Raw genomic sequence first — 25,440 nt, 5'->3', positions numbered from 1 at the left:
CTCCCCTTTGTCCTTTGTTGTGTATGTTCCTGTCTGCTTTTTTGCTTGCTTCTTAGCTTTGTTGTGTTTTTATCATCTGCATATGCCTAAATAAAGGTTTGCTTTTAGTTCATTCTGTCTGTCTTCAGAGTCTGCATTCTGGCTCCTCAATCTCTGCGTTTCATGATAGCAAAGTCACACTTTTCCCTTTTTTCCTGATTAGAAACTTGTGTACAGTGTCTATGACCTTTTTGCAATCCTGTATAAAAACTAAACTGCAGTGTTTAACAATTAAATGAAGCTATTTTCCCAGCAAAATACCTTCCTAATGTCCAAGAAACTAAACTATTAAAGCTTTTTTTGCTCACTGTTCACTCACTTCTGCAGAAAAAGCTGCTTGGTTGTGTTTAGGAAATATTCCTGGCTTGTGCTCAAATGGACCCTCTCACAATCTTACTTTAATTCCTTCGTGCCTTATCTAATAATTGATTGCCAGAAAAGGAAAGTGGGTGGCAAATGTTTGGTTAAATTCATATTCGTGATGCATCGCAGACAAATGCAATGTGGGGAGAATCACGCGTGTCTAAGTGAAGTCTGCAAAGAAGTTTGATTGAGTGGGAGCTGCTTTTTCAGGGGCTGATGAATGCACCCCACAGTCTCTGCGCTCGTTCTGCACTCAGCTAGTTATCACCACACACCGATCTCTGTGATTTACTTCAGGATTTTGCATTTCACTGCGCTAAGTCCTGGCCAGGTGAAAGCATGCGAACCACATCATTGCACTAATTTATCACGGTTTCATCTGGTCAAAGAATGTGCTCCCAATACTAATCAGACTGCTGTTCATGATGTTTAGCGAAGTTTAATCTTCTGTCTGTATACGCCGTGTCCTTCATGCTGTGTGAGCTGAAAGTAATTTCACTTTCTGCAGAATGCCCCTGTGCCGAGTGTGAGGCACCTGCTTGTATGTTTTTTAGGATGTCCTTGGCGTCGATTATTTTGGCCACTGTGATTACTGCTACTGTGGCTTGTTCTGCATTTCCTGATTTCTCATGTTTGTGACTCTCACATTCAGATTTTTTAAACTTCCTCTTCCAATTTGTTTTCCATGACACAGGTATGGCTTGTTTATAAGTATAGTCGTGGACATCTGGAAATTACAGGCCTTTGTGTCATTTGTGCCATTGGTGTTGCTACTGTGCTAGAGGGATGCACATCTAATGTGTTCCTCTTTTCTATCGTTGTCTGATTCTCCACTAACTTTATTTCTTCCCCTTCTGCTCTATTCTCATCTTAAATTTAAAGTAGTTTTAGTGGCAGATTGTACAATAAAAACTTAGAATCCTCAAGGTTGTTTCCGTGGAAAAAGTAAAGTCCATTTACAGGACCTGGATTGGAACAAATTAGATTTTATAAATAAATGAGAAATGACGCAAGTGAATTTAACAAGATCCAGGCCAGAACCGGCCTTCACAAATGGTCTTTTTACTGTGGCTAAGTGTACTAAAACGACCAGCCACTTACAGTACGACACGATAAAGTAGAAATTCAGTTAAGCACCAAAGTAGGAGCAAGAAAAAGGACAGGGGTTGTTTGAAAATTGAGAAGCACATGGAGATAAGGGGAAAAGAGCAAAAATGAAAAATTAGGCTTGGGAAAGAAAGCCCTTCATAGCTTAGCGGGGCTATCGGGAGGATACAAAGACAAGAATAACGCCTCAACAAATGGGGGACTCCTGACAGTGCTGTCATGAGCTAAGACGGAACATCAGGGATGGGAAAAGGTTACACAAAGGGCACTACTCTTGTTTTACTGTCTCAACGATCATCCTTTAGCATGATTCGTGGACAGGTGCTCCTTTTAAATGGCCCTGGAGGGCCGTGTCATGGAAAGGAGCACACGGCGAGACTCACAAGTTCAACAAAGAATTACAGATCAATGCAGAGTGTGAAAGTGCGCTGATTGCAGAGTGGTGCTGTATATAGGGGGAGTGAAAGGAATAAGGTAGGGGAATAAATGAGCGGCAAATGAGCCCAGTAGTTTTAGAGAATATCATTTAATGTCGTGCTTGTTGGAGGTTATCGACTTTGCAATTTTACTCTTTTTTTAACCGCGGTCTCTTAGCACTTCCAATATGACGTCTCCAAATGCATCAAAGGTTTGAGAGGAAGTGTCACAGCAATTATCAAATTAAACCATTTCAGTTCATGCGCCTCAATTAGGATTGTAAATTTTCTCCTCACTGAACCAAGGCTATAAGTGCTTTGAAAAACTGATATTGCAATTACTGTTTAAAACCTAAACCACAGAAGTTGACAGCTTAAACCACACTGAGGAAACTTACTGTTTTGTTTCTCTCAGTTCAGTTCAATTCAACTAAATGTTATTTATATAGCAACAAATCACAACAAAACTTCCTGAAGTGTTTTATATCGCGTGTTAAAGACTCCATTATAACACAGAGAAAACAGAGAAAACTCCAACAATCAGATCAAAACAAGTGCTTTGGTGACAGCGGGAAGGAAAAACTCCCTTTTAACAGGAAGAAACCTGTGAGGCTACCTGAGCTAGCTCACCAACATGAGTTATTTCTGGTGTTTGTGTTAAAAACATTTTGATCAACAGTGTTTGAAAATTGTAGAGTAAAAATCTGATGTCACGATCCACCTGGATATCATTGGAAGTTGGCATCTGCTGGCTTACCTGCAAACCTTCAGGGGAAAAACAGTAATTACTGGGCTGCCCACTCACCAAAATATTATCCAGTATCCAAAAGTAGCATGTCATTGTCACTGGGCTAACGCAAGCCCATGCAAAACCGGGAGAAATTTAAAAAATAATAATAATAACAATATGCCGACACTCAGCCTTGCAGGACTAATCAGCACAGACCTCCACGTCTAGAAATAAAGATCCAAATGTAAAACTGTGAATTAGCTTCTGTAATTGTAATACTTCAAAGCCAAACCTCAGGCAGTAGCAATCAACACTCCCCTGCTCATTTCCACCCTCTATCTAGGGTAAACTACTACAAACAAATTCTCAACCGTCATAAGTCTCCAAGAGGAAGAAAATATTGGCAGATTTAGCCGGGGTTAGCCATGAGCCATTCAAATTCTAATCTCTTAAAATGCAGGCACATGCCACAAAGCCTGAGCAAACAGACAAAGCCATCTCTAATAAAATGACATTGGAGTGCAGTGACAGCTTCTCCAGCCATTCTCTCTCAAGCTTAGATTTCTCATTATCATTGGGAGACAGCAGTGCAAATCATTTAGCTCCAAATGAGACACCGCTTTCACTCTGTGCCGTGATTGGTTCAGTCAGCAGGTGGCAGCTGGTAGACAATGACGCTGTGTCTCTAACTTGTCAATCGATCCCAGCCTGGATCAAACCCCTTCAGGTCAGGTCCATGCCACATTTGCCCCAGCTGCCATGTGTAGTGTTAAAGTAATGGTCCATAGAGTATTGCTATTGACGTGTAGAGTCAAAGTGCTCAGGACTTTGGGGTTTGAGCAGAAAAGGTGAGGTCCTTTGCAGATTCTATTCGGGAACTGCATGCTATGAAATGTCCTAAGGGACTCTACAAGGTAGAAAAGTTGGGGTATATCTGAAAGGACACACTATGGGTTTATTTAAAGAGAATTTTAACAGGTGTGTGGAACAAACTGAATCACTTGCAATGGCCAAGTCGGTGTATTTTCAGTGGAATCAATTTTGGCCCCATTTTCATGCATGCTCGCTAGTTCACAAAAAGGGAGGCAGCACAAAAGGCTGATTTACATTTTGCAATGCAATGCAAATTCCTTGTTAGTAAGTACCTTTACGTTCTCAAATCAAAATGATGCTGACTGGGACTTTCAGACTGCAAGCCAAAAGCTTCCATGATAAGCATTTTTATTGTACTGTTGTGTCACTGAGTTATTTTTTTACATTTAGACCACTCCGCTCTCTTACTGCAGTTTATCCCTCCATGACACACATTCAGTAAATGTATGCATTTTACCAAAAAGGGGGAAAAACGCTACACATCCAGCTGGGTACAGTGGGAATAGGCAGCGCTTCCATGTCTTGCTCAACAGACCTCAGACAGATACTGACACATTCACTGTTGCACATGATCGATCTCATAAATCCGTAAATTCACATACAGTACGGGCCGATCCACCCACCGCACCACAGAGAGACACGATTTCCGGAGTCGGAGACTAACCTGTGGCGGAGGGAGGCCGCCCGCACCGGGCGGGCAGTCGGGCAGTATCATTGTCCGTTTAGGAGTGCCGCACTCACAGCCGGGGGAGGGGTTAGACATGCTCCAGTTCCCATTCAGAAAGATGTCAGCGACTGACTGATCCACGGAGGGAGTGAGCCAATCAGACCCCGTGGAGGAACAAGGTAGATTCCTGCAGGAAAATAAACATGAATATTTCACTGGCAACCGATCACCCCTGTCACCATCATCCATCACTGTATGCCTTATTTCCACTTTTTCTTAAATACTGGTGCTGTTGGGGGGAAAAATCATAACAGTAGCAAAGCTTTATCATCATTTTAATACAGCTTTATATTTTCAAGACTCCTGGAAAATAACCACTTAATTAAAAGATTACAGTTTGTGTTTTAATAATGCATGCACAACAGGCCATTCAGAGCGGCTGCCGTAAACAAGAACTTCCGAGGACTCCGAACGCTTTAAAATTTCCATCTCATAGGTTTAAACAGGTATTCATTATTCAGCTTATCCTGATCAAGACTGTGGAGAAAGCTCATTATTTATTGATCAAATTTGTTTTTACAAATTGGTTTTCAAAATCCTGCCAAGCATTTTTTTTGCTAGCTCCATGCCTGCTGCTGGATTTGTCGGAAAGAGGCTCATACACGCATGCATAACAACTCGCCAAACATACACAGCTTGCAAAGATTCAGACTCTGTCAGTATCATTTGGTTTTGATGTTTGGCTGGATTCTTAATTTGCGACTCGTGTATACCCAGCGTACTTACGGTATAGGGTCTCCTTTCATGCAGCGTGTCCCAAAGCCAGGGTTGTTCAACAAGCTTTCCACCACCTGGGACACCTCAGTATTTCCTGGCCCATCGTTGCTGTAAAATTCAGCATATAATAATGAAAAATTCCTCATTAGATATTTCAGTTTAATCTCTCACAGAAGGTCCACATAGCAATTTAATCCATGAGCGCCAGCCAGTCTGTCACAATGTCAATAAAACAGACAAACAAGAATTAAATAGGCATTATGAAAGAGAATGAACTTGGACAATGGCCTGTGGTGGCAGAATCGCTGCATAATGGGGAACATGAGAACAGGGTGTCTACGGGTGAAGTAAAATTTAAAGACTGTTTAAATGTCCCTTTTAGGTCAAACTGTGCACAAATCACAACTGAAAATCTGCTCGTTATAAGGAAACACATTCAGAAATAAACAGTGTTTTTGTGACAGGCTGATGGTAAAAAAAAAAAAAAAAAAAGTCCTTAAAGATACAGTTTAAAATTTTGTTCTTTGCTGTTCTGTTCGGCTCTTGAGGTAGGTGTCTTTTTTTACTGCTTTTGTCATTTAGAGGTCAGTGAAGACAAAATTCTTTTTAAAAAAAGACACTTTGGAAGCAAAATACAAATCATGAAGGATGGATCAACACTTTTACTCTAGCAGGGGAAGTGTTAATTCACCAGCTTAAAGCCATGTCGGTGTCCATCCATCCTTTTTCTGACGCTTGTCTAGCCCAGGTCATGGCGGCAGCGGTCTAACCATGTTGTGGGTCTACCCTAAGGCAGGGGCGTCCAACTCCAGGCCTCGAGGGCCGGTGTCCTGCAGGTTTTAGATGTGTCCTTGATCCAGCAAGCTGACTTAAATGGTTAGATTACCTCCTCAACATGTCTTGAAGTTCTCCAGAGGCCTGGTAATGAACTAATCATTTGATTCAGGTGTGTTGGCCCAGGGTGAGATCTAAAGCCTGCAGGACACCGGCCCTCGAGGCCTGGAGTTGGACACCCCTGACCTAAGGCCTCCTCCTAGTATGACATGCCTGAAAAACTTCACCTAGGCCTAGGAGTTGTCCAGAAGACGCCCTGATCACATACCCAAACCACCTCAACTGGCTTCTTTCAGTGTGGAGGAGTAGCGACCAAGCTCCTCACTCTATAGTTGGCAGTCTAATCGCCGGTTGTGTATTCTTAAGGTATTTCTTGTTAAATGAGCATCTTCCCACTTCCACAGACTAAAGAGCAGGTAGCAGGGAGTCTTCGCTATCATCATCACACACGTTCCACCAGTGTATTGCCAAAATTAAACCCCCAGACAGTCCCAGGCATCGGGGATTTGTTTTATTTAGGCATGAGATACAATATTAGTTATTGTATGTCATAATTAATAATAATTTATTATTAATAGTTTTGTGGAGATATATAAAAGACTGAAGAGCAGTAACATTATGTAACTTTTAAGACTTTTTATAAGGTCTTAAATACATATTTAGGAATAAACTTCAGAGAGTGATTATAATCTTAGTCAGCTTGATGATCCTGCTGTTCTGCCAATCCAAAACAACATGACTGTTATAAATCTGTTAAATCTGCCATCAATAGTGAAACAGAAAAACCCATATATCTGAGGTTCTATAGATATTTGTTTTAGAAGTCCTGTCTGTCGTCTCCTGTAGCACTTGATTGGGGCATTCAGAGTGTTGTCTAATTCGTTTTCCATATTGGCAAAGAAGAGAAGATTGGAGTGACCATTAATGCCAAACAAATCTTTACATTCAAGAACTCCTGAGAGGAAATGAAACGCGCTGCCTGGAGGATTAGATGTGTTGAAATGCTCAATAGCAATGCTCGGTCCCGCTGGAGTTATCTTAACTGAGAATGAGAGAAAAATCTCTGAGTTTACCAACTCTGTTTTTCGGCCAGAGAGTCAAAACTTCTTTGACATCACTTATTTAAACATTATCGACTGTAAAGCGATGATGTCTCTACACCGAGCTCAGTGCAAGCACGAGCCGATATGAGCCTGATCGAGATTCTGTGTACAGCACGGGCTCCTCGAAGCCTTTCATTATTATCCCAGTGTCCTGTACATATCTAAGACCTGTCTCAGTTAAACAGTCTTCACATTCCAATCCTGTTCTCATTACTAACCACACACACGCTGCCCTTTATCTTAAGGGTACTGTGGGAGTTAAAACACTGTGTTTCATAGCGACCACAGCGATGGCTTTCTGCCAGCAGTGGCCACAGCCCGGCCAACCGTTTGGATTAATACAGTGTTCATTGTCTCATTTAGAGGCGTCTCCGTGAAGGTCACGCGGTCATTTTCTTGGCCACCAGCGAGCGCAATTGAAGTGGTCCGATTGTAAAAATGGATTATGTGCAGCCATCTGTTTTGCTATTAACAATGGCTGGGTTACCATGTTATTAAAGATAATAAAACTATTGGACGGTTGTAAAACGAAGACTTGTGCATACACACAGAAACAGCGGAACTAATGAAGAGTTTATCTAGTCAAAATGACACAGCAGAGATGAACTGAAGATAACTGCAGAAAGTCAAATGAAGGCCACGTGACGACACAGAATAGAAAAAAAAAACCTGTCGGTCCACAGAGCAAATGTCCCAACTATTAAATTCTAAATGAGCATTTATGTAAAAATAAAAAAAGTAACTTCAAATTTAAATCATGTTTTGTTTTGTTTTTTGTTTTTTATACAGCATGTTTTGGATTTCAGCACTGTGGAAAGAGACTTGAATGAATCAGCACCACGGACAGAGCGAGACTAACGCTTGTCTGTTTCAGGACCACGGAGAGAGACGGCACTGCATTTCGGCAAAGGCAAAAAACGAAAAAAAGAATAAATGGTTCAGTTGCACTTTTTAAATGGCTTTTCGTGTATGTGAGAATCACCTAAAACCTCACTGTGCACTTTAAAAGACTTTTTAAATGACTTATTAACAACTCCAAGTGCAGTGACAAGTTCTAGGGCTGCTGGTAACAATGCCGTCAGTTTTAAGTTTTAAGAAGACTCTGGTGACTCCATCTATCTATCCACTTGGGGAACATCCTGGACAGGTCGCATGAAAACTAGAAAAAGGGTTAGCTGTTTCTCCTCACAGCCCACCAGTCTGCCGGGGCCTTTCCGTGTGGAGTTTGCCTGTTCTCCCTGTGCCTGAGTGAAATCACTCCAGGTGCCCCAGCTTCCTCCCACAGTCCACATGCATGTTGGTTAACAGGCAATTCAAAATTGGCTGTAGGTGTGATTGTGAGTGTGCATGATTGTCTGTCTCTCTATACAGACTGTTGATCTGTCCAGGGTTTACCCCACCTCATCAGAAATCATCAGAAAATAGGTGGCTGTATTAAGACCACTATGTCCTCAAACTGCCTGTTTATATATTTGACCTGTCCAGCATGTGATGCCAAAACTGTGGTCTAAAGAAAGACGTGCGTATACTTCATAGCAGCACAAAGCACAAAACGTAGCAGAGTAAACTGATGCAGGAGGGTAAAGCAAGTCATATAAACTGAATCTGCAGGAAGTGTCATTTGTAATTACATAAAGTGTTATGAAAGCAACCGTAAAATTCTGCTGCAAAAGAGCATTAAAATGTTTCAGTTAGTGGTAACGGAAATAAAACCGAACTAAAATCTAAAGTTTATGATCTGAGTCCTGACTAGAATGCAGGCTCTATATTACATCATATTTTCACTCCGACCAACAGTTTCGTTTCTGTCTTGAACGAGCCGCTTTCTCACGAGGCAACACTTATTACCTATTATGCCTCGATATCCTCTGAGCGAATTTCCGCAAAGTGCCTCCAAGGGAAATGAAACACCTGTAGGCTGAATAACTAACAAACACCTCTTCGTCACAGGAGCGCAGGATGAATTACGAGTAGTTCGCTGGCCTTGACAGAAGCTGCAAATGTTGATTAAATTGTTGCAGCACTCGGGTTGTTACATCGAAAGGGTCATGTTACAGCAATTTTGACTTTACTGGTGTGAACGTGGAGGTATTCAACTATAAAATCAATCCCAGCTCATCACCGCCATCATCATCATCATCATCCTTGAGGCTCGGGTGGGGGGGGAAAGAAAATTGGAGGAATACTTCAGTATGCCTTCAGGCTTTTCTAACAAGTCTATTTAAAAGCATGGGTTGTTCCCAACATTTAAGTATTACTGTTGCCTAAAACTAACAAAAGAAAAGCTGTAAAGTGGAGATAATAATAATAAAAGACAAAAAATGGTAAATTAAGTCCAAAGGCAACATTTTCTTTTCACTTCACTTCACCTGACTTCCAAAAATATTTCTGCAATTATTTTCCATCCTCCTTCCCCAAAGTTGCAAAGCTATGACATCACCGTGGGCGGCTGTGGCTCAGCAGTTATTAGAGGGGACCATCTAACCCGAGTCACCCGGCTTAGTCCAGGTGCTGGGGCCATAGAGTAAGCACCGTATGGATCTGTGTGTGTGTGATTTGGTGAATGGGGCTTGTAATGAAATGTGCTTTGAGAGCTCAATTAGAGGAGAAGCTCTCTGTAAGTACGGGTCCATTTACACGATCCGCTTACAATGGGCGCTGTAGTAACAACACCACAGCAATATTAGATGGAGTGATTTACAGTGGTGCATATCAGCGCGCCACACGCGCCTCCTGAAGTGCTTTCAAAGTCCACTGGAGCTGGGCCTTGTCACAAGCTTTGCCATTCATTTGCAATGACGCTGAACGGCAGCCAAGGACGGGCGGTGTCCGGATCGACGTCGTCGGCAAGATCATCTCTCAGAAATAAAACGGCGAGGCCTGTTTCTGTAACATTTTTGTATTTTTTGTGCTTTGATTTTTCCATCTTTGAAGTTGAACTTTCCTACACAGTTGCAGAGTGTCTTGTTTATCTACTCAACCATGTCTGCTATTACAACTACCCACTGCTCCCTTAAATTATTCAGACCCCATCTGCCTCTGATAACAGTACAGATCATTTGTTGGAAGATTTCTTCGCTGTGAAAATCACGTTGATTCGGTTTCGTGAAACGGCAATAACCTTACTGATGTTACTGTTGTATGACATCATTCAGCAGCAGTATCTCCTAAACTTTGAAAAAAATAAAATAAATCACAGGTTGTTGTTAACGCTCGAATCTAAATTAGAATCTGGGGAGAACTCGATTAAAATGCCATTTTAACTGATACCTGAAGAAAAACCACAAATCATTACTACATCTTAAACACGTTACCTATAGAAGGTGGTTTGAGGCAGGCCATACATCCAGGGCTGCAGCTCCAGGGGTGGAAATTCGTTGAACGGCGGGACGATGAGGGAGAAGATCAGAGACAGGCAGACAAAAAAAGCAGGCAAGACCACCTAGGAGGATGGTGACAAATTTAACAGTCAAAAAAAAGACTTTCTTTTTTTTTTCCTTTTAACAGTTTCTGCTCTGCCCGAGACATTTATCTTACATCTGAAGCTCTTTTGAAGCAAAATGTAACAGAAATCAATTAAAAACAGATTTCGCTGAAGTCTAGGGAAATAATTGCAGCAGACAAAAAAAGGAGAAAGTAACGAAACTGAAACAGTTTTACTACTCGCCAAAGTTTCTCGAGCAAAATCAGAAACACAAATCCTTCATGCTTCCTTTTTTTTTTATATTTAAGCCTTGAAGTTTCATTTAATCATGAATGTGCTGCACAGTTTCTGCACAGATGCAGGAAGCGAGTTGGATTCGTTTTATCGCCAATATAATGTCACAGCACGCAGCGGGTGGACGGAATCGGAGCCAGATTCCTTTTAAACAAATAAAAACAATCATTATTATGCATTCGTTATAGGATCCCTGCGCGTTTTATGCACTCGGAACGGTCGACGAGAGATCGATTTCACCGCCGCGTCTCCACCGAGCCGCTGCGGTGTTATTGCATTCCACGCGGCGCGGTCCGGACTGATGCGATCAACAGCGGCGGGGCACCGACGCAATAATGTGTACACATTAATATGCTCCCCGCCAACTTGTTTGGGCACTTCTCCATGCTTTATGAGTTTGATTAAACACTTCCAACACTGCCACCATCATCTGGCCACTCTGATGTAATTAGTTTCTCGCAATTCTCTTGTCTTGAGGGTGTGTGTGTGTCTGTGTGTGTGTTTTAAAAAAAAACACAAAAAAAACAGATGCAACAATACTACCCCCCACCCCCCACCCTCCAAATCCTCTTTTCTTCATCATGTAATTTGCTTTTCATTATATTGTTAGAGCTGACAAAAAGGTCTGTGTGTGTGGGGGGAGTGCGAGATATCTTTACTGTTTAATCATTCATAGGTCGGGGTGCGCTCGGCAGCAAAGGGGAGGTTTGCACACACTTGATTAATTGCGGGGCATGCAATTTGCAGGGCCAATTCAAGATGCTACAATTGAAATCCTGAATTTACTACATGGAGCTATGGCCACGGAAATGTGCTTGGAGGGAAGATAAAGAGCAGCAATGAGACTGAAAAGCTTAATGGCAGACCGCAGAAAGAAAGAACTATTCTTGTTCTGTTGCTCCCTCGCTCTCCCTCCCTCTCTCGGCAGTAATTGCAGGTGACAGCTGGCACTTCTTCCATTGAGAGAAATCGGCAAAAAAACAGGGAGAAGTCATTATGCTCACAAAGCCAAAGCACTCACATGAACAATGCATGAGTTTATCGCATTCTCAAGTTTGGAGGGGATTTAAAGTAGAGGATGGGATTATATGCAAAATGGGTAAAAACACAACATGAATAAGATGTGTTGGTTGTGTGTGTGTGTGTGTGTTTTTCTTTTTGCAGCAAAGTCAAAAGCCTCATTACAAACAGACTTCTCCAAAACAACCATTCGTGTCAATCCAATTACACCGGTGAATAATAAATTTAATGCCACAGCTTGCATTAAAGTGGATAATAGCAGCTCATTGAATATTTTTCTGTAGTCTTAAAGAGGGATATTATGTTTTCCCTTGTTTTCCATCGTATACAGTAACTTTATTAGGTACAGCTTGCTAGTACCGGGTTAGACATTTGGCAAACAAGGTGCTGGAAACCTCCTCAGAGATTTTGGACCACCTTGACTTGAAAGCATCGCACAGTTGCTCCAAATCCGTGATGTCAATCTCACGCTTCAGGACATCCCAAAGGTGCTCTGTTGGAGGGAGAGCTGGCGACTGTGGAGGTCATTTGAGTGCAGTGAACTCATTGTCATGTTTAGGAATCCAGATGGAGATGGTTAGACTTTACCTGGTGGAAGTATCCGTCAGGAGATCTGCACCTGAACCATTGATACAAGACAGGATGGATCCATGCTTTGTGTTTATTTTTGCAAAATTGTCACCCGACCATCTGAATCTCGCAGTGGTAATCAAAAGCAGATAGAGCGTCTTTCCAGCCTTCTATTGTTCAAGTTTGGTGAGCCCGTGTAAACTATAGCCTCATTTTTCTGTTCTTAGTTGACGTAAGTGTCACCCGTTGTGTGGTCTTCTGTTGCTGTAGCCCATCTGCTTAAAGGCTCAGAGATGCTCTTCTGCATACCTTGGTTGTAACAAGTGGCTGTTGCATTGACTGCTCGGCTTAAATCAGTCTGATTTTCTTCTGACCTCTGGCATCAACGAGGCATTTTCTCCCATGGATCCGTTTGGCACCAACAACGACCACGTCACCTTCAAAGTCACTTAAATCACCTCATTCTGATGTTGAGTTTGAACTTCAGAAGGTTGGCTTAAACACGTCTGCATGCCTAAACGTACTGAGTTGCTGCCATGTGATTGGCTTAATATTAATGTTGCATCAACAAGCAGCTGAACGGATGCACCTAATAAAGCCAATGAGTCTATATACATATATACAGTGGTGAATATTCATATTAACACATGGCTGAAGCGTCAGATAATGTAAATCAGTGTATTTACATGTAATCTTTGTGGACTGAAAGCTTTGTGCTGCTGTAAATGTGAGCGGGAGTAGATACATAGGCCCATAGCTCTAGCTGTGAGCACCTACATGCTCTTCAAGCCTTCTGTTTTAGAGGGGCAGCCAATCAGAAGGACATTAAATAAAAGGTATGAACTGCACCAAGCTCAAGCCCCAGTATAAGATTAATAATAGTTATTTTGGTCTCTTCCTCATGTAACGCTATTCTAGTCAAGACCAATAATAGAAATACAGAGCTGGAAATGAACATAATTGCTCCACACACTAAAGTGCTTGTTATTGCCAATAAAAGTTAATATCCACAACTTTAAACAAAAAGAAAATATAATTAAACAAATTAATACTTTATCAACTATTTTCCTGTTAGTGCTTAAATGGGGAGTTGCAGTCAGTTCAGTTCAGAGTGAGCCCCAAACACAAGAAGCCTTCAAGTCCTCGGCGCCACCACATAACCAATAACCGCCTCTGCCCGATTCTGACACTGCCAAGACTCACCCGTCCCCAACTTCCAGCCCCATAAATCACTCCTTTTGTGTTTCTCACCGTAATCTCTTTTATATTCCCCTAACCATTTGTATTGGAGCAGATTACCTCACTACACAATCATATCTGCTGACAATGGGAGCTGTTGACATGACAGGGCGGGGGTGGGGTGGGGAGGAAAGAAACCCTTCAACCAAATGAATAAAGAGGAAGAGCCGGGAGGTGTGCCCTTGCAGATAATGTGCACCCTTGTACATCCGCATTCACACACTTATCCTTCTATTCCTGCTCTGCGTCCCCACTAAAGAGGGACGTCCGAGATTGACAGTGACTAATGGGGGGCTGGTACTGCAGCAAATTACAAGAAGAGCCTGCACCTCGCAAAGGTGAAACACTGCTCGCTCTCCTCCTCTCTCCTCCTTCCTCTCACACAGGAAAGGATGAGCTGCACTCTTTAGTTTTCAGCTACGGTTAGTTGTTAGCTGTCACATATGATGCAACGGCACGACGTCTACGTACGCAAGGAGTTTGTGTGTGTGTGACCGCAAGCACACTTTAGGTCAGAACACACTTTTTACAAGTTGAGAAAATAATCAGTGAAGTACCTGGAAAACTGCTGTTTACTGAAATTGGTTTTGACTTGTTTAAATTACGTCTGCTTATTGGTTTTGACTTCTGAAATTATGTTTATGAGGAGCAAAATAATATAGACATACACTTAATAAGCTAACGGCAATCTGTCATCTCTGTAATTGTTATGCGATCGCATTTAATACGTGGCTAATGAAAACACATGATTAGCACGCGGTGAAATGAAGGAAAAACAAATCATGGGTGTCACTTTGGCTTTCTGGTGCCAATCAGGGCGATCAGGTGAAACTGATGTGCTAACTGAAGCCAGCACACAAACGGATTCACGGCTTCCCGCCTACAGTCGACGTGCTGTTCTTTCAAAGTGCGACGCTGAGGCTGAAAAATATATACCTGGACTCGGATATTGACGTTTTCTTTTCCAATTACAGAAACTGACTGATTGGATCCAAACACTCAAATCTCCTCCACAGCGCCAATCGCAGCCTGACTTTTGTCCTCTGGGCGTGCTTTTGGTACACCCACGTGTGCCATGGGGGAGATAGAGATGATCATTGGACGTGCACTTTACTGACACGACGCTACATCATCCTGGACGCCGCCGTTCACATTTTTCAACGCTCATATTCTGCCGTCAGTGTCGATTTCTCTCCCAACATTTTAAACCCCGTTAAACTATTGACTCCATCAAGATGGATGAGTCTTCCATCCAGGTTTTAAATGAGCTCACTCTATCACATATGCCATTAACTGATTTTGAAAGCTAACATGTATTTTGCGCAATCCTACCTTGATCCTCCCATGCAACCCTACTAGCATAACCCTTCAATCCATCAATATGACAGACTGAGGCCATTACCTGGGCAATGAGTCCTTTGCGGCTCCTTCGGGCGTGGTGGAAGCGCTTAATAAAGAGCGCCAGGAACTGCTGTCTGATCAGCTTCCGTCCGGTGATGACCGTGGATCCCGTCCCGCTGTCACTGGGGCTCTTCCTTATGTCTGGAATAGACGTTAACCTTCAGCATTATTTATCATCTATGCCTATGTAAAAGATCTGCTGAGCATGCTTTTCAGCACCACTAATAGGCTGATCAAATATAACTTAAGTGTTAAACTGGCCAGCTGCACTGGCTCATTCTTCAAAGTGGCAATTTTAGTTTTTTTTTTCATTTCATGTATCTGGGCCTGACTCAAAAGGAAAACACTGACAAACACAGGCCTTGGACACCTTTTGTTTGACATATTTTCATTAATAAGAATGATTTTTTTTTTTTTTTACAAAAAAATTTGCAAAACAGTTTGAATCAAAGGCCAGTTTTGTGATGAAAAGCGCACATTTAAGGTGTAAAAGACAGGTGAGATAATGCGTAGTGAAAGGGAAGCCTGCTTGAAAGTGAGTTTTTTTGGTATTATGCAGTCTCACCTGAGGAGAAACAATCAAACTGAAGCCAAACTAAATCAAATTAATAACCGAGGAACAAAGGGTGTGATGTGAAAAAAATAACAGTTGTGAAGATCAAACCATTGAGGACAAAAGAGAGTACTTACCTTCAACTTTACTTGTGAACTTTTCTAGATGAGAAACAAAAAAAAAGACCAAGATTTAAACAGGAAGTGCAGTTCATTTTAAAACTGTTAAATGTAATATATTGCTAATTCATCTATGTTTGCCTAATTAAAAAAAATAATCTGTGATAAACAATGAAGGACTTGCTACTCTTCCTGGTGGTTTGCTCTGTTTTTGAGTGGACGCTGGCAATGCTGTTCCTCTTGGCTTCGCGGGACCTTCTTTTGCTGTCTCTCACAAACGGCTCCTTTGTCGCTGTGGGAATACAAATAAGATATGTTGTTATGGCCTGACCCAATTTAGGGTTATAAATAACAATAAGAACAGCAACCTGCCCTGCAAGACGCCATATTATTCCCTGCAAAAGCACAAACCCAGGTGTTTCAGGAACACGAGGAAATCCGATTTTTGAGATTAGCCCGATAAGTGAGGTTGCTCGGCAATGGCTGCAAACAAAAATTGTGAAAAGATGGGAACGCGAGATTTACCCATTGAGGTCAATCAGTGACACATGAAAGCAGGGCTGGAAAGCGTCTTGTCTTTTTTATTTCAGTCGTCCTTCTACTGGGGCAGACGAACCCAAACGCAAGGAAAATAACTTCTACCTACATCTGAGTCATCTTTTGCAAGTACTGCTATAAAAGTGACTCGTGGCCTGAGAAGCCAGTGAACGTGTGCTTAGTTCATCGTCATTAATGCAGTCGTGCTGATTTCTGAGACCTTTACACACAGTAATTAAATCCTGCTTTAGGCTGCTTTGTTGGTTTTAGTTCATTTTGATTAATGCATCTAGAGGGTGGACATCAAAATCAAATGGCCTTTTTGGAGCCAGGAACTGCTTCAAATGCCAGGTTCTGATTGGCAAACTGCTTCCATTTTACCTAAATGGGTCTACGTAATTCAACCAAATGGCTAGTTATTAAGCAGCATCGCTAATAAATGCTGAAGGAAATACAGACATGCCTTATGTGGCAACCATATTCTGCATTTGTATAAGTAAAGCATGCTGCTTTATATTTGATGTGTTTATTTATTTTCCTGCTGTGTGTCAGTGTCAAAAACTTCCTTTAGCGATGGCATAAAAATTGTTGTGTCATCAAAAGATGTTAAAAGCTTGAAGTGGAATTACTCTGCAAACGGGCTGATTTGTTTATAACATTCAGGGGTCGTTCTCCAGGCATGAAGTACTGCCAGTTCTGGTGCATGTTGCTGGTGTAAATGATGCCCCTGAGTGTCGGGGCCTTGACTCCAAGGCTCGTCTTTAAAGTCCACATTTGGAAGTTGGAGATTTGGTTGAGAGCTTTGACATCGAGGAGACTGAGGGTTGTGTCCTTGTTTGGAGTTTGTATATGGCTTCATTTCATTCTCACTCGCTTTTTACCCCGTTAGCCATAAAAGGTCGACGGGGTATTGTCGTCGCCGCCCACTGGAGTGGAGTGGACACCAAAGTTTGTGAATGCCGTAACTCGAGAACGAGTCGACGTAGGATTTTCAAATTCATACCACACGGGCATCCACGAAAAAGTTTGAATCTCAGTGACCTCGACCTCACGGTCAAGGTAGAAGGGCAAGTTTTATGTAAATCTTGTGAATGCGATAACTCAATGAGGCGACCTAGGATGTTCGCATTCATACCACAGGTCAAACTACCAGGAGGCTGAAAGGTAGCAGTTATTTTTACTCCTCCTTTCACTCACTGGTTCCTTTGCAAGCATCCATACATGCCAAGTTGGTAGTAAGCTCCATCTCACTATTGCCACAATCTAGTTTGGTATCACAGTCACACCAAAAAACACCTTGTGGGTGTCTGTGAGATGCCACTAGTTATTAAACAGCAGCCATATTTGATGTATTTGGGACAAGGTGGCTGTACGCATTAACCATGGCATCACTTCAGGCAACCTGTTTGCAAATCTCATATGAGGCATGCCATTAAAGTTGGGCCTACAACTAGCAGAGCTGCTGCTTCTACTGCAAGCTGCTTTGCAACCCACGCAGCTCCTCCATTTCATACTATTCATGCCATTTCCAAAAGCAATCCCATACACACTGAATGTGGCACGTGTTGTGCTCTCCACACCTTCAGGCCTTCCACATTCATGCAGACGAGTGGAGAGGCCCTGAGCAAAGCCACTCTACTAAAAATATATCACCAGAGATGGAATAACAATCCCACTTTGACTCAAGCGCCCCTCACAGAAATGTATTTTGTTTATTTGACAGAATATTTCAATGCATTAACACTGACAATCATACATTTATAGTCTGTTGATGTGTTTAATCTACATCAGAGACGATAGCACAGTGTGGTGTTTATTGGTCCGCTTACGTGGTATATCTGCATCCACTCCAGTGTCCTCCGCCACTTTAAGGAATATCTGTAAAAAACAGAACATATTAGGCACATTATCCATAAATGCAAAGTTATGATACTGTAGTTGTGGAGCATTAACTGAGCGACTGTGTAGCTATTTTTTTCCTAATAAACAAATCAAAAATATGCTTAACAAATAAACCTCTACAGATGTCGGAGTGCTCCCTGTAAGGTTTCTGTTCAGAATCAGTTCAAAGATGTGCATCCAGAGATCGCAACCTTTACTTGAACACCTGCCAAGTGGAGTTTCTGAGCGAAGTGCCCTCCTTGACTTTATTTATGAATCCAGGTTAAACAGCAAAATAAATAAATCTCCCTATTTGTGAGCATTTTCGGGTGTACGAGTTCGGCTATGTTTCATCATTTGACCTCTCAAAAGGCAAGCTGCTGGGAGACTGGATGTTATTTGATGTGTTGAATTCTTTTATTCAGGGGCAAGCTCTGACATCATAAAGCAGTATGAAAAGCCGGGCTATATTATTTTTATGCGTTACTTTATTAACGTCAATGCCTTATCAGTTCCTGTTTATTTTTCACACATAGCCAATAACTGCGTGTTTCAGAGCGTTTGGACTTCAAAAGAAAACATGGATGGATGAAATAACCGTGGCGTGGCTGAATTGTGGGAATTCAAAAGGAATTATTCACATCGCCCGCAGGCCATGAGTGTTTAATGCATGTCGGCCTTACATGAAGAGCATTAGGGAAGAGTCACTCGGCTTTATGATCCAAGACGGGTCTGCGTGGCAAACATACTGCTTGAGTCATTTGTTTATGGGTCAGTGCTTCTGGGGAACATTGATTTGCAATCTACAATATGACACTTACATATTAGTTCAAAGAGAAAGTAAAAACGTTCTGCAACTGCAAGTAAAATGATGATTTTTTTCTTATATCATGATGGTGAGTCATGGTTTTGAAAAAAGCGTATGACGTGAAAACGAGGAAGGGAGCAGGAAAATATGTGAGAATTTTAGAAAGCGAATGTAGCGCTCCAGCGTTGGTCTGGTTAAAACCGCATTGAGCACGTTCGTCCAAAATTGATCAATCACTACAAATTTGTTTGCTCTAAAATTAGATATGGTTTTCATCATCATCGGTGTCTTAGCAGAAGAAAGAGAAATCAATAACAGGATCTGAAGAAAAGAGTGAATAATAGACCCACAGCTCAGGTTATTGGCTAAAATGGAAAAAGGTTGGTTTATTATAGTGTTTACTTGTTTTGGGTGAGATTTACAAAATGTCTGCAAATGATTCTTTTTTTATTATCATTGAGAAGAGACCAAAAGACCAAAAAGTCCTACAACGGTACCGTGCAGAAGTCTTGAGCCACCACTCTTTTCTTTATATTTTGCTTTCAAGGTTCAAAGTTCCTCTTTGAACACTGGCTGCTGTTTCGCTCACTTTCTGTCCAGTCCTTGTACCTGAACATTTTCAGAGGAATGTTTGGTTTCTTGAGCCTCTTAACACTGACCTATGAATCATTCAAGCATAACTCAATGGATGAACCAGTGCTGGGGGGTTTTTCTGTCACAAAAACATCATTTGCAAAACTTTATTTAGTGCAATCTATGAGAAAGAACTAAAGATAACACAGTTTGATGGGGAAACTGTATGTCCTCAAAAATGGAGGACAAAAGAAGAAGTGGCAACCCTAACAATGTCAATCCATGCATTCTCGTTCCCTTATCCTTTTCAGTCTCGCGGGGGGGCTGGAGCTATCTTAGGGCGAGAGGCAAGGTACACCCTGGACAGGTAGCCAGTCTGTCGCAGGGCTCCTAACAAAATCAAATTCTTAAAAAAATGGCACCTGACCCTTCAGTTGATCCATCTGAAGCCTCATCAGAAACAGTCTAAATGGGAGAATGGCTGTTAAGAAGGGAAACGAGAAGAAAAGGCTCGAATACGCCAAATTACAATCAGTCTGACAGAGTGATAAATCCAAAATTTGTACATCGAGGTCAGGAGAGACAACAGTGAGTGACTACACCCATCTGTAAACAACGGTGGAGGCTCTGTCGTGGTTTGGGGCTGAATTTCAGCCAGTACTTTTCTGCATTCATAATTTAATCACTTTTGACAAGATCTCCAAAACCACCATCAGTCATGGATTGGCCTCCCCAGAGCCCGGACTTCAACATTATTGGAGCAGTGTGGGATCATTTTGACAGAACAAACAGCAGCAAACATCCAGAAAACTGCTTTGAATGTCTTTCAAGAAGCCTGGAGAACTATTCCTGAAGACTACTTCAAGAAATGACAAAAAAAGCTTGAAATTCTAACAAGCTAGAAAGGTGTGACCACACAGTCTGAACTCTTAGTCAAACTGGTTTTGCTCTGTTTTTCTCTATTTAAATGCCTGTACCTTCCTAGCAAAATAAAGTCATCATTTTTCCAAATTGCTATGAAATTAGTAAGGAGATTTTAAATAGAAACAATATGATGCAAAGTGAATTTATAAAAATGACACATATGCACAAGGCCGTCAGTCCCATGTTTAGTTTACCTCCTCCAGGGTGGTGTCCGAGATGCCATAGCTGGTGAGGCCAAGGTCGGCCATGGCTCGGTCGAGCTCTCGGAAGAGCGTGCCAAAGGTCCCATCTTTAGCTCCTCCGTAGGGCAGGATGTAGGTGATCTCCTGACCGATGCTTTCCAGGAAGATTGCCTCAGGGACGTGTCTTTGCACGAGCTGACCCACTGCTGACAAATTTGCTAGATGGAAAGTCACAAAAATTATGTCAAAACAACTTCTAAAGACGGGCAAAGAGCTGAAGCCGAACAGTCGGCACAGAGGGCTGCGGAGACATATAATATTTAAACAGCATCTTTCAAACTCAGCGTTCACACAGAGAAACTTCACCAGTGAAATCCTTTAAAAACCGCCGTGCAACATATTGCAATCACAACACACCTGATGAGGTGACATTTAAAAGCACTGTAACAGATCAGTGGACCTTATTCCCCCGTCTCATCCACTCTGAACCCGTGTCTATAGTGAGAATCTATGCAGACAGTGTTGCAGAATGCACCACATCCATTATTGATCCAAAGCCTCTCATATATAATTACTGCAGCTCAACAACCACTGGTCCTTTATGAAGAAGTAAATGGCTCTGCTTCACACACCAGTCTAAAATATTTGAGAAATTGTAAGTATGTTTCGCTCTGCTTGCCTGTGTCTGTCAATAAAGAGAAATGAGCTGTCACTTGAGGAAATGTGATTTCATTTCGTGGGATTTTCTGACTTATATCAGCAGTCTTAAATATAATCCTTTTGAAGGAAGCAGCAGATTTGATTCTGATTTTATTTCCATGCATAATAACCTGGAGCCTGCTCTAGAGTTTGCTTCTGATCATGACTTGCATTGGGCACCTTTTGTTTACGCGATCAAGGCCTGAGAATGATCAAAACAAATCAAATAACCAGCAGAAGATTCGGTTGGGCATTAATCAGCTCTATTTCTGCAGTTTCTCAACATTTCTATATTTAATATAGTCAAAACTTGTGTCAGGCAAATGAGAGAATATCATGTATAAAGCAGAACATTACAGGTTAGGAAAAATAGCAGCTGGAGAAAACGAACCACACGTGGAGCACGTTCCACGACCCGTCTCAAGCAAGGAAAACAGAAACCATGTCCAATTTTAATTTGCCCATTTTCCCCTTCAACATCATCTTCTTGCACATCTCTGTGCTGATTTCAGTGCCGCTGCTATTTATAGGTCCCTACCTAAAAATCCCATTCTGTCCTCTTGCGTTCTTGTGCGTATGCCACACTTCTTCGGGGAAGACGAAAAAATGATAGAGAGGCAATTTGGTGAGTAGGTTGTGCCGTGAGCAATGATTGTGTTGCCAAATATCCGTGCTTTCACACAGCGGAGCTGTTGTTTGATGAGACCAGATCATTGCCACCAAATGAGACGCCCGAGACGTGTCAGGAGGTTACAGTGGAACTACAGCGACAACCTGATGCCGCAGGGTTGACTGACTGTTTTATGTCAAACAGGCAAATATAGATATAAAGTAATAAGAAAATACAAACAGAAAATAAAGCAGAAAAAAGTCACATCGCCAGGAAAAACTCCATATACCGCCCACTGTAAATCAGGGGTGTCAAACATAAGGCCCAAGGGCAAGAATCGACCCAACAAAGACTCTAAACTAGCCCACTGTACATCTTTAGAAAATATGAAGGAGTTTATAGATTTTTAACTTTTAAATGTATTTTCATAAGTTTCACAGCTTTTCTTATTGATAAAGCCCCAAGTGCCATTCATACTACACCTAAACTAATGATAAATAATAATAATGGATTAAATGACAGAAATATTCCTGTTTTTCCGCCATCAGTTATCTGGTTTCTTTTTATGTTTGTAGTTTTTTTACAGTGAGTCCACAGAAAAAAAGGACATTTTCTGTGAATTAATGAAAACGTTATATTTTACTATTACAGGACAGTCTGGGTAATAAACTAGCCGAGCGTTTTCTGCACAGTCAGCCGATATAAATGTACAACTGAAATCGAGGCACATAAAGCCTGTGAAAGTCAAAATCCTAAATCCAGCATGCTCCTCGTCACTCTCATAGCACGACGCGTCACCTTCACCTCTTCTCTGTTTGTAGTCTGGGCCTCAGACTCGGCCAGGTCAGATGAGATTGACACCAAAGCAGATTTTTCCTCTTCTCTTAAATTTAAGCTCCGTAGATCCTCATGTGCAAATAGAATGGGACTTTCAGGGAGTGAGGAGAATGGGCAAAAATCAAATCCAGTACTTTTTTTTAAATTGAGTTGTGAAACTTTTTTAATCGCTGCCTGTGGATTAAAACTGAAAAGATCTTAAACATGCAATAAGTGAAGTGAAGAGTGGATCTAAGAGCTAAACAGGCAAGTTGGCCCCGCTGCCACTGAACGCTCCAGCTTAACGCTTTACGAGAACAAGTGAGTAACGTGTCGCTGGCTGTTGACAATCAGCACTGCTGTGGAGTTCAACTAACAAGACGAATAACTCGCTACCGCTGCAAGAGATCAAGATCAGCGTTAAATCACCAGGAACTTGTCACACTTTGTAAGACGTTTTAGTCAAAGTACACTTCAGCGGTTCAAAGATTTCTAATCTCTCTTATCCTAAAAATCCTAGTTTTCCCACACAAATTCATCACTTTATTGTGGCCTCTAGCAGCACATCTCAAAACCTTCTCGAGGAGAGATACTTTAATGTTTTATCTGTGAGTTTGGTAATAACGAGTTGATTTTATTTTCTTCTGGTTCAGAAAGGATGAACCGGCGTGCGCTCTAATAAACCGCACATTTAAATGTGTGTGTGTTTTTAAAAACTATATAAAGGAACTATATAAAACTTTCCATGCAACATTTGTTTTACAAGGTAATAATCATAACACATGACATACAGTAAACGGAGATAGTTGGTACCTGATGGATCAGAGTTGCTCCAGCTTTGGCTGCCAAATCCTTCATCTGGGCTGCTGCTCAAAGGACAGTCTGTCTCCTGTTAATCAGAATTGGATTAGAAAGGCCTTATCAGGCCTTACCTCTTAGAATGATGAACAGTGCCTTGCTGACAACTCCTGTCTTGCATTAATCAAATAACGGGCATCCACAAGTTTCTATTTAATTGCTCTAAATAAAGCCGCATGCATGCGTCAACAGATAATGCTGTCAGCCTGTAATGGAATATGAAGCCACCGTCATTCAGCCAAAGACATGCGCACAAAAAAAGGTTAAACATTTTTAAAGAGCTGCTTCTCTTTATGGAGTTCAATCACAAGGAAATGAGATCGGGGCAATTAAACTTTTTTTTTTTTTTGGCAGTTAAAGGTGTGTAATTGCAAACTCTTCCTATTAATTACCAAAATGACACCCAGGGAAAAAGGAGGAGGGCTGAATCGCTACTTCGCTCACGAAGGTGTTTCCACGTTTGTTTATTTCTCTTAAACAAATGACTTCGCTCACCTCGAAGACTCGGCAGACAAATGGTAATCGCTCTCGCCCTGCTGGCACCGGTGCATCTTGTTCATTTGCTCCAATTGATTAAAACTAAGTGTGCGAGGCACCATTGGCGAGCGAAAGCGAGAAGCACCCCTCTCCCCCGCGACAATTAGTATCATCCAGCACGTAGGCGTATGCCAATTCTCATGCTGGGGCAGACTAAATACAGATCATTATGGGGGGGGGGAGGGTGGTAAAAGGAGAAAGAGAGCACTCTGGAAAGTCAGAGGCTGGTCAATAACAGATGAGAAAGAGGTTACTGCTGTGCCAAAGTGCTTGCTGCTGAAAATCCTTATTTTGGGGGATTTACCATTAAATTAAATAATAAGATCTGTAAAGATCTAAAGAGTCCTCTAAGGCCTTAAAAAAGTGGCCTTACTCACTGTGTGAGCAGATTATCACAATTATCAATCAAAACACTGCTAAAATAAGTTTCCTCTGAGTAAGTTTGAAGACCTAAAGCGCGCTTACCTTCTTCCCCCCTCTGGCCTGACCGATGATGCCGTTACGCTGAGCTGTCATCTTTCCACTCCCGTCTCTGACCAGAGTGAGGTAGTAGCCACTGCCGAAGCATTTCTTCAGGAAGATGGAGGAGCCGCAGCAGCGCATCTTGCCATGGGAGATGATGGCAATGCGATCTCCTAAGATGTCTGCCTCGTCCATGTGGTGCGTGGACAGAATGATGGTGCGGCCTGCAGAGGGAACAGAGAGAGGCTGGGACCGCGTCGCCTGAATGGGACGAGCAACGTCGTGCACGCTCTTGCGTGGAGCTGATGTGGAGAAAACAAGTTGAGGCTTTCTTTTTAATAAAAAAAAGCAGTTTGAACCATTTTTTTTCAGTTTGGACCTTGTTTGTTTCAACAACTGTCATCATTAAGCGTAAGCAGCACAAGAAAGGATTCCACGGATCAAAACTGTTCAAATCAAGCCAACATCGCAATCTGCGTGGTAGTCACTTATCTGCGGATTGTTGATCCCACTGTTTTTTTTCTTCTTCTCTTTTTTTTACTCATGCTTATCCGCATGGCAACAAAGCAAACTCCAGAAGAGTGCGTGGGCGTGAATCTGGGACAAAATTAAAATGATGATAAAGGCCACCCTAAGCCTACTTTCGAGCGTTTCTATGAGACCACATTTTATTCCAGCTCTCCCTTTTGTTCTGCGGGTCCTTTGATTCGAGAGGCGTCAAACTGAGCCCAATTGCAATGACAACTAAAGCATGCATTGCAAGATTATTCACAGGTGTTCTAATCCTTTCATATCATGCTGTATCAGATAACACATATTAATTATCACGTACCCTGGTAATCAGAAAAAAAGGGCTAGATCTATAATGAAGTCACAGCGTGGTCGTGTCTCTGCAGTCTGTATGAAAGCAGTATCACAGAGTACGGGGGGAACTTTTGATCCTGCCATGTTTTAAAGCTGAAAAAAAAAAATTTAACCTGACACGTTTAATATTGCTATGAAAGAAACCTGCTTAAAAGTGAAC

The 25,440-nt window shown here is 41.8% G+C and overlaps 1 protein-coding gene across 1 annotated transcript in view; it reads right to left on the bottom strand.

Annotated features, from left to right (window-relative positions):
- LOC116333175 (phospholipid-transporting ATPase ABCA1-like) overlaps window positions 1–25,440 on the bottom strand; it is a 172,603-nt gene that overhangs the window by 75,149 nt on the left and 72,014 nt on the right. Inside the window, exons 23-32 of the mRNA XM_039609524.1 lie at window positions 24,420–24,640; window positions 23,373–23,448; window positions 20,447–20,652; window positions 17,896–17,944; window positions 15,714–15,821; window positions 15,548–15,571; window positions 14,859–14,998; window positions 10,224–10,351; window positions 4,982–5,080; window positions 4,193–4,382 (exon numbers count right to left, since the gene is read on the bottom strand). Of these exons, the coding sequence (XP_039465458.1) occupies window positions 4,193–4,382; window positions 4,982–5,080; window positions 10,224–10,351; window positions 14,859–14,998; window positions 15,548–15,571; window positions 15,714–15,821; window positions 17,896–17,944; window positions 20,447–20,652; window positions 23,373–23,448; window positions 24,420–24,640 (1,241 nt within the window). The remainder of the gene's footprint in view (window positions 1–4,192; window positions 4,383–4,981; window positions 5,081–10,223; window positions 10,352–14,858; window positions 14,999–15,547; window positions 15,572–15,713; window positions 15,822–17,895; window positions 17,945–20,446; window positions 20,653–23,372; window positions 23,449–24,419; window positions 24,641–25,440) is intronic.

Source organism: Oreochromis aureus, linkage group 3 (assembly GCF_013358895.1).
Source record: "Oreochromis aureus strain Israel breed Guangdong linkage group 3, ZZ_aureus, whole genome shotgun sequence".
NCBI classification, from domain to species: Eukaryota; Metazoa; Chordata; class Actinopteri; order Cichliformes; family Cichlidae; genus Oreochromis; species Oreochromis aureus.
This window is presented reverse-complemented; position numbering and strand designations above follow the sequence as displayed.